The 10,345-nt window shown below is 37.0% G+C and overlaps 2 protein-coding genes across 2 annotated transcripts in view; both read left to right on the forward strand.

Moving 5' to 3' along the window:
- LOC106883978 (transmembrane channel-like protein 7) overlaps positions 1–2,661 on the forward strand; it is a 141,539-nt gene extending 138,878 nt beyond the window's left edge. Inside the window, exons 16-17 of the mRNA XM_014935137.2 lie at positions 97–175; positions 2,124–2,661. Of these exons, the coding sequence (XP_014790623.1) occupies positions 97–175; positions 2,124–2,255 (211 nt within the window). The 3' untranslated portion in view covers positions 2,256–2,661. The remainder of the gene's footprint in view (positions 1–96; positions 176–2,123) is intronic.
- LOC106876459 (caspase-7) overlaps positions 1–10,345 on the forward strand; it is a 787,012-nt gene that overhangs the window by 424,129 nt on the left and 352,538 nt on the right. The window lies entirely within an intron of this gene.

Consider the following 10,345-nt stretch of genomic DNA (forward strand, 5'->3'; position numbering starts at 1 on the left):
ATATATATATATATATATATATATATATACATATATATAAAGATACACAAGATATATTGATATATTACATAGAGTTTTATTCCTTTTGCTTTTCAGATTGTTTCTCTATTATTTCTATAAGAAAATTGTTTCTCAAAGTGAATCTATCAAAATACTGTCTAACAAACTGAATTCAGTAAGTACCGTCTAAATTATATTGTATTATGTTACAGAATGACCAGCCGAAAGATCTGGCATCTGAATCTTGACTCCACCTAACTCGGGCCTCGGATGCTACACTGCGTTATGTTACAAGTGAACATTTTTAGCAACACTGCCATATCTGCATCAATGCATATTGAAATAACTAACTCACAAATTGATAATGGCACTTTGTTGTGAATGGTTATTTTATGTGTTTATGCTTTCCAAGTTCTCCTTTTTTGAATATGTATTTGCTGACTGTGTTGGATATGTATCACTTAGCTGCTGAACATTCGAAGTCACTGTTTCGTCCTTCACCAAGCAGCTTCTTGGTAAAACCAGAGTGGTTCGAAAGGAAGACTGCACGCTGTTTTGCCCCTTTTCTACTTCATCTTCTGTGCCCTTCTACTCTATGGAGAGAGATCAACTACTTTTCTAGAATGTCTCACAGCTCTGCATGTGGTTGACATTCCTTTTCACGGGCTCCCTTGTATTGCTTCTTGAGGGGCCTCAATTCCTACTGAAGTTATATTTTGGTAGGTCCGCGGTTTTGGCTATGAGGCTTTTTGTTATTTCCTACTTCTGTGCTGTTGAATCTGACAGACACAAAGCTAACAATGATTGTTGTCATTGCCTTCAGTTAACTGTCAGCATATCTTCTTCAAACTGCAGTCAAACTGTTGTGTTCCCTCACATACTCATATGGTAGTTCATTACCTCACATACCTCTACAGTAGTTCATCACTAAACATGCCTCTATAGTAATTCTTTCCCTAACATAATTACTTATCAGTCTGTCCTCAAACATGCCCTTGTAGTAGTTCTCCTTACATATCATGTAGTAATCCAACCCATAATATACCTATATAGTAGTCCCTCCCATAATATATTCTACATTACTTTAGTTTATCTAACACCATTATATTGTACTGCCACCCTGTACCTATATAGCAGTTCATCCTTTAACATACCCATATATTTACAGTTGTTTGTTCCATAACATACTTATTGTCATTGATTCCCTTTAAAACCAACAGTTAGAAGTGCAGAGGTTATATTGTTAAGAATTTCGCTTTCTGCCTAAATGAGTAAATTCTAGACATACTTAGAGAAAGGTGTGTGGTTTTAATGCCGTCCAGTGAACTTTTGTCACATAAATGCTTAGAGTGGTACCTAATATCATATACAGTTATACCATCCATTTTTCTTTGTTCCAGACCCTTATTAGATTATCTTTTGCCACATTAAAAGTTGAATACCCAAAAGACTATTGCTGTGTTTTAAATAACATTTTCGTTACTAAATCTTCATGAGACACCTTTGTTTATGCACAATAAAGCTGGAAACATTCTCCCAACACTTCAATTATTATAATATGAAGAGCAAACATTTAAAATAAAATTTAATACCACACCCTAATCAATGAGGGCCCACCAGAACTCCTCTTGAAACATAACTTTGAAAGGAATATTTTTACCTTTTTGTCTTTCATGCTGTATTCTCTGTAATGAAATTAAGTTGTCTATTAATTTACTTTCCACAAAGACAGGATCTTTAAGGGGCAAGAATGTGGTTTTAGATTTGGTTATAAACATTTGCAGCTTCATATTGTTATGGTGAGCTACAAAGGGAGCTTTTCTGCTTTTAGGATATGTTACTAGTCAATAAATAAATGTCTGTCATGGAAAATTGATAGCGAAAAAATTAATAATGATTTCGGAAAATTTAATTGTCCTCACATAATTAAGTCCAAGTTAAAATATCTTTTCATCAGTTACTGGAAAATTAGTTGCATACTTGTATATTAAAATCTTAGCTGTTAATTTATAGTTTATATGTTTTAAGAAAAAGAACAACAGTAAAATAGTCTAAATTCTATTTCAGAGATATTTGTATTATCTGAAAACATTCATGAAATTCAACTGTTTTACATTTGATAGGAGCGCAAGGAAAAATATTACTTCATGGTGGAAGCAAGTAAATCGTTGAAACAAGGTCAAGAAAACAGGGAACACCCAACACAAGCTAGAGAACCTGACTCAATTGAAGTGCTCGGCGAGAACAAATCTTGAATCAGAAATTGCAACTATTATTAATGTTGTTGTTATGTTTATCATCATTATTATTATTATTATTATTATTATTATATATTATTGTGTTTATTAAGGTAATGAGCTGGCAAAATCGTTAGCATGCTGGTCAAAATGCTGAGCAGCATTTCGTCTGTCTTTACGTTCTGAGTTCAAATTCTGCTGAGGTTGACTTTGCCTTTCATCCTTTCGAGATCGATAAAATAAGTACCAGTTGAGCGCTGGTGTCGATGTAATTGATTTACCCCTCCCTTGAACTTCTTGGCCTTGTGCCAAGATTTGAAATCATTGTTATTATTGTTGTTGTTAACAGTACCAATTGAAATGCCACAATTATTTTGAAAACTATAAGATGATTGGATTCATGAAATAAACTTCTTTCAATTTTTTTTTTTTTTGACATTTTATTTTTTAGATGGTATAAAAGTCCTCATAGATAGGACTGAATGTACATTCTTTGCGATATCTCTGAAAGCTATATTCCTTGTACAGATGTCACCTTTTCTATCTATTATTTTTCACTTTACATCAAGAAGTAAACAACCTTAACCACAAAACAAAACTGAGGAGACAAGTAATCAGCAGTATTATTCCGCTACTGTATGATTACATTGTTAAAGCTTTAACAAATCTTAATACACTGTATTACATCCATATTTTCGTATTAAAGAAATGTTCATAGGGCTGGACGTGAACCCACTACCCCAGTGAATGAAGTGTAGTAACTGCCCGATTTAGTTGTGGATTCTAGAAATACCCTTAGGCCAATTGTGACTTTGTGGTGTGAAGATTTCTTTCGGACCACATGGTTCCAGGTTCAGTCCCACTGCATGGCATTTTGGGCAAGTGTCTTCTACTATAGCCTCTGGCCTACCAAAGTATTGTGAGTGGATTTGGTTGACAGAAACTGAAAGAAGCCCATCATATATATAAATGGGTGTGTGTGTGTATTTATCCTCCACCATCAATTGGTAACAGGTGTTGGTTTGTTTACGTCCCTGTAACCTTGCAGTTTGGCAAGAAGAGACAGATAGAATAAGTACCACGCTTAAAGAAGCAAAGAACTGGGGTCGATTCATTTGACTAAAAAGCTCTTCAAGCGGTGCCCACAGTCAAGTAGCTAAGACAGATAAAATATAAAAGGTATCAGTATTACAGGTGCATGGTTAAAAAGTTTCCTTTGTAACCATGGTATTCTGGGTTTGATTCCACTGCATAACATCTTGGACAAGTGTTTTCTACTGGATGTAAAATTTATTGAACAGAAACAGTGTGGGAGCCCATTATATGTATATATTTAAGCACACACGCACACATTATCATTAGTACTAGCAGAAAGACCGCCCTCCAGACGGTTTTCTGCTAGCCCCTTGATAATATTTTCCCATTTGATTCCCAATTCTTATAATTTTTATATTTTATGTCTAATTATTTCTTTGTATAATAGCGCTCACTTGCTTAGTAAGTATTGTTTTCATTATCTTATCAGTCATAATCTCTCTTTTTTAAACAAGCATCATGGTAGTCCAACGACAGAGGGAAAAGCAGTTTGTCAAGTATTATCTTCCCCTGAAAGCAACATAGCGATTTTACTTCAGCAACCCTTCTGTAAGCTTTGCAGTGTGTGTGAGAGAAAGGGTGGGGAGAGAGAACATTGCAAACAATGTATGAAATAAACATGAAATGAAAAAATCGTATAAATAAAAGGGCATTACTACAGATGTATATGCCCCTGACTTTGTTGCTTCATAATATCCAGAAAAATGGATACTTTTTAACAAAATTTTCTAAAAATACTGCTTAGATGTTAAGCTTCAGAGTATATATATAGGGATTTATGAGAAAGAATTTTTCCGAGGGGGCGGAGAGAAGAGTTTTAGAAAATTCACACGATCTGACTTTTTTTCTTCACAACTTTCAGGAAGATGGGTATCTTTTAATGAAAATTTATACAAATCCCTTTCAAACGACATAGATTACGATTTTAAAGAAAATTGTGGAGAAAATTTTTTCTGGGATTTTTCTCATTTTTTTTTAAAACCACAGACTTCGAAATGATGGGGTGGGGGGCATCTGTATGAAAAATGTTTTGTAAACTTTTTTTTGTTGTTTTGCACCCCCTCCCTTATCATCCCACTCTAGACCTATTTTGGCCAATTTCCTTTTGCTCTTCAGAACCATGGGAAGAGCGGAAAAGTAAGTGATTTAAGGGCGATTTGGCTGTTGTTTCTAGCATATCCAAAGACAACCCTCCTCGTTTCTTTATCACTCTCGCATGTATTGATGTTTTCAATATTTTTTCCCCATAAATACATTTATATGCCATAAAAAGATTTGAGAACTTAAGAATTTTTACAACTTCACTCCCTACCCCTGATTGTTTCTGTTTAGAAATTAAAATATTGGAGAGCCTGTGAAGGTCATTGCTGGCATTTATCCACAGTGATTTTAAAAAATCATGGAGATGTACTTGCATAGCAAGTGACTTGATCTGAGATTGTGTGCTGAAACAAAAACAATTGCAGCGTAGATGTTTATAAGCCATTCAAGAACACACAGAAACCGTTAGTTTCACGGCACCACTTAAATACAGAGGTCCTGATGCATCTATGTAACGATATGAAGGGGAGGGTTAGTTTTAGAATTAGTTTTTAGGGTTAAGGTTAGGGCAAGTTTTAGGGTTAATTAGGATTAGGGTGTCATTGCACGTACAATGTTTTGTACATAACACCTGTATTTAAGTAGTACTTCTGTATTTAAGTAGTACCATTAAGGGACCTCTGTATTTAAGTAGTACCATTAAGGGACCTCTGTATTTAAGTAGTACCAGTTTCGCTTCAACATTAAAATTTCATTTGTGTCAAAATATTATCTTCGCTTTATCTTCACTGATAAAACTTCGCAAAAGTAATGCAGCACGAAGTTTTGTCAGTGAACATTGCGCGCGAGCGCGCGCACACACATTCATTGCCTTTCATTTGTTTATATGTGTAACTGTGTGTTCGCGACTGTGTCACTGTTGAAGTCGCTTGTGCCACTTGCTTGTTTATATATTGGCTTAGTAGTACAGAGTGTTTGGAAACTGTAAGTTGCAAGTTTCGAGTTATTGTCGGTAACTTTTTTTTTCTCCTCGTCTTCTAATAGTAATTACCCAACTTTTTAGGCTCTTCTCACAGTTATCTCACATTCAAAAATTATATGGGTATTTAAAAAAATTTTCATTCACTAAATAATAAATTACGTATACATTAATAGAAGAAACTGACGGTTTTCCAAATAGCGAATGAAAACTTAAAAGAGAAAGTGAGACTTTGCAAATGAGAATGGAATATTCCACAGTGAATGCAATGAATATTTAAATTTGTGAACTGGACGCAGTGAAAGCAATGAATATTTAAATTTACGAGAAATTGGAGTTTAAAAAATTCAAGAAACTTGAGAAATCGAAATTATTAAAAAAAATTTTTTTTATTTTATCTAGTTTCAGCTCACGAGCAGTGGCCATGATGGGACAAGGTCAATCCTTTAATAATTGCTTTCTTTTAGTATTTTTATTAATTATTACACACCTAATTAATAAGAAGCTTTCTCCGTTATAGTATAGATTATTTAAGACGTCGCGTGATACAATTGCGCGATGCTGTTGATTGAAGATATTGTATCTACCGGGGGTTTGTACTGTCTGTCACAAGGATCTCAGACAGACAGTACTTTATGCAATATATATGCAGTTCCAAGTAATGCCGACTTTTGCAGTACACCTAGATTGTAGGGTATTTCTAAAGTTTCCAGATGTTTTTTTTTTTTTTCGAGTTGGATGGTATTAAACTCAATGCTCTGATGACAATAGGGACGACTTTTATGTTTGACTCACGTAGCTGTCACATCTTAATGATGTCAATTTTCAGGTCTCCATCTTTACCAATCTTTTCTCTTTCTTTCATGACGATATGTTGATCTCCTAGCACTACCACGTCGATTATTAGGCACTCTTCTTTGTTCCTCCCAAAGGTTACTATATCCGGTCTTCGGTGCTCTAACACCTTGTCTGTTTGAAAGTCAAAGTCCCAAAAGATTTATACCTTCCCTTTTTCGTCCATTACCTTTTCCGGTGTATGTTGGTATCAAGCACTCGTATCCATACTTCCGGTATAGTAGCCAGTGAAGGTTTTGGGCTACCATGTCGTGTCTGCGCTTGTACTCTTTCTGCGCAAAACTTTCACAAACACTAACAATGTGAGACACGCTTTCAACCCTCTTCCGACACGGTATGTATCCCTCTTCACTGAGTTGGCATTCAATGCCTGATCCTGGGAAGCGATGATTAGGCTTTCAATATTCTTTTTTAGGTCACCCTTGCTGAGCCACCTCCATGATGCTTCCTGGTTTTTTAAGTAGCCAGTTTTACAGTGTAACTGACCATGTAATTCTATGCAGAGTAGGGTTTCTTCTATCTCGTTGGCTGTTCGCGATCGGAATTCATGATCACTCTCAAGTTTATTTTTGGAAAATCTTTCTGCATTAATAGCATACTGTAGCAGGTCTTGTTTGTTGTTCACCAAATATTCTGCCATGTTTCTTCTTTCACTGCTGGTGCACTCCCTACGCTAATCAGCCCACGTCGACCTTTACCCCTCTTCATAAAGAGCCTGTGTACATTCACTTTAGGGTGGAGGGCACCATGCATTGTCATTGTCTTTCGAGTAGTGTGATCAAATTGGTTAATCTCCGCTTGCGTCCATTCCAGAATGGGTGCACTATAGCGGACTACAGCTACAGCCCATATGTTGAGATGAGTTTTGATTTCAAGAGAAGTTTGAGGCTCTTAAAATATGCAGTGATGATCTTGTCTTTCATTTCCATCTCCAGCAAGATATTGTCCAGCTCCAGGATCCCAAGGTGCTTGTACCCATCATTATCGGGGTCTTCCATTCTCTCTCCGTTTGGCAATTCTATGCCCTACAATCTTCTCTTTTCCCCCGTTTCAAAGTGAGCACCACACACTTCGAGATGCCAGATTCCATCCCTGTATCCTTGCTGCACATCTGCACAGTTTCAGCCAGCCTCTCCATTTCAGGCTCTGTTTTTGCGAACAGTTTTAAATCATCCATGAAAAGAGCGTGGATGAGACAGGGTCCATTCTTTCTCAGCTCATAGTGCGCATTGACTTTGCGTAAGACTACAAAAAGTGGGATCATGGCTATAACAAATAACGAAGGTGAACAAGTCTCCCTGGAGGCGACGAGCTGGCAGAAACGTTAGCACGTTAGAAATGCTTAGCGGCATTTCGTCTGCTGTTACGATCTGAGTTCAAATTCCACCGAGGTCGACTTTGCCTTTCATCCTTTCGGGGTCGATAAATTAAGTACCAGTTACGCACTGGGGTCAGTGTAATCGACTTAATCCGTTTGTCTGTCCTTGTTTGTCCCCTCTATGTTTAGCCCTTTGTGGGCAATACAGAAATAAGAGTCTCCCTGGAAGATACCTCTTTTGATTGTAACCTAGTTGTTACAGAAAAGACGTGTTTTCCAACTAGGCATGCTGCTCTTAATCAGTGCACAACGTTCTCAGCAAGTCCACACATGTCGAGTGTTTCCAAAATCCACGAATGCGGCAACATGTTGTAAACCTTTTTAAAATCTTTCCAAGCCATGCACAAGTTTATCATTGTTGTTGTTGTTATCAAGGTGGTGAACTGGCAGAATCGTTATCGCGTCGGGCAGAATGTTTAGCCGCTTTTCATACGTCTTTACCTTCTGAGTTCAAATTCAGCCGAGGTCATCTTTGCCTTTCACCCTTTCGGGATCGATGAAATAAATACATGTTGAGTGCTGGAGTCAATGTAATCAACTAGCCCCCTTGCACCAGATTTCGGTGCATAGTAGTGGCGTGAAAGAAGGGAGAAAGGAACAGAGGCAATAGGTGTATAGTGATACAAAAAATAAGATTGTGGGAAGAATTTAAACTGAAAGTTGTATAAGGTGGGTTGGGTAAAAAAAAAATGAGGTGGAGTAATTCAAACCGTAAGTCGTGTAAGTTTGAGATATAACATAAGGTCTATTTCCCTCAAGAGGCGAGTGATGTTTGGTAGAATGGTCAGTAAAGCGGAAATGTCGAGAGATAGGTGACCCGTTGCAAAGTCGGATGCCGGTTTGCTTGATATAGAAAAAATTAGAGGCATATATTAGTTTATTAGAAGTGCAGCAAAAAGGAATCTCTAATGTGAACAGTGCGGTTATGTATGTATGTATGTATGTATGTATGTATGTATGTATGTATGTATGTGTGTATATATATGTATCAAAAGAGCAAGGTAGCTTGCTTGATGCATTGTGATAAAGAAGTAAATGAGTAAGAATAGAGAACTTCTTACAATGCGGATAAAGGAATAAACTTTAAAGTCTTGTATAGTTCGAGCACATCAGCAGTAAACAAAGAATTATCAGTCTATTTAGATGTCGGTTATGTTGGTTGTGGTGCTGACAACTGAAGTAGAAGGGCTAGTAGTAGTGGTGGAAGTTGAACAAGTTGCATCCATACTTCGCGACGTACGTGTAAGTGCTGTTAACACTAATGAACGATTAGAGATTATAATAGCAGCGACCAACAATAGCAGCAGTGGTTGTAGCTTCCGAAATGGTCAGTGGTCGCAATGATTATAGTGAAGGCAATGGCGAGTAGCTAGCCATTGGTTTGTGGAACTAGTTGTGGAAGTGACTATCACCTATATAGAAATTAGCGGCGGTGATGGTCGATGTAGAATTGGGATGTCGGCTAATAATATCGGTATTGGAACAGTTATTAAATTATGATCGTGCTGATATTAGTAGTAGAAGACACGAATTCGACTACAGTGAGGAGATTTTACAAATCATTGGTCTACCACCGTTCAATCATTGATCTTCTGGCTAAGTTAATGCGTAATCAAAATTTCATTGATTCAAAGATTTTCAATATTTCTTTATGAAAGCGTCTGTGCCGTTGGTAGAGTTATTGCATTTCAGGATGTTTGCGGAAAGAAGACTGGCCGGTTCACAGTACCAATGTAGTGATTCCTGCATTAAGAACATCATAGCTGGTTGATTACATAGGCCCACTAACACTTGCATGTGTCGCAAATGGAATAGTTAGCTAGTGTGCTGGTGTGTCGTTTAAAGTGGAGGGGGAGTTCTCACTGACACGTGGTCTTACAGATAGCAGTGGTGGTCCTCTAGTTGAAATGAGGTAACTTCGAAAAAGGTTTTGGGGCTTCTAGACCTGGAGATACTGGATACCCATTGATTTCTAAAACTTTTAGGAAATACATAGTTCGGGTAATCTGGCTAGCTGTGACACTACATCTGTTATGGATACGGGTGGTCTCGTTCTGTACGTAGCAAGTTTATGCAGAGACGCCGGATTTAAAGATTAAGTCAATTATATTGACTTACCCACTATTTGTTGGATGGTAAATATTTTGTCCAATTCAGAAAAATGGACGTCAAAGTCTGCTAGGGCAGGATTTGAATTAATAACACAAAGAGCCATAACCATAAGATATTTTGATCGACGCTTTACCGATTCTGCTATATACATGTGAATTTGTATGTCTACGTGTGTCTTTGGGTGTGTATAAAACTGCACATAAGAAAGCTAATTAGTGGTAGATTAAATATAAGAACACAGGTTAAAATTTTTTCCTACAAATAATTACTCGCGCGCGCACGTGTGTCTGTGTGTGTCTTTCTGTTTATCCATCTTGACAACCGCACATATCACATATACATGCGTGTATATATATATATATACAAATAGATAGATAATAGATAGATAGATGGTTTTATATATATACTTGCAGTATAGCTCGGCTTTGCCCGGGATTAAGTTAGGATTATTAAGCTGATCAAGTTCTTTATTTCAAACCAAACTAAGTAACATCATCGTCAAATTTGGGCAGAATAAGTGTCGCGACGGGAGCGCATGGGTTGGGAGTTTGATCGGCAGAGGCGATCAGGTTACACATGCCACCTCTTTGAAAACATCACCCCCATCATTTAACCCCTCTTTATATATATATATATATATATATATAT

The sequence above is a fragment of the Octopus bimaculoides genome, chromosome 7, assembly GCF_001194135.2.
Source record: "Octopus bimaculoides isolate UCB-OBI-ISO-001 chromosome 7, ASM119413v2, whole genome shotgun sequence".
NCBI classification, from domain to species: Eukaryota; Metazoa; Mollusca; class Cephalopoda; order Octopoda; family Octopodidae; genus Octopus; species Octopus bimaculoides.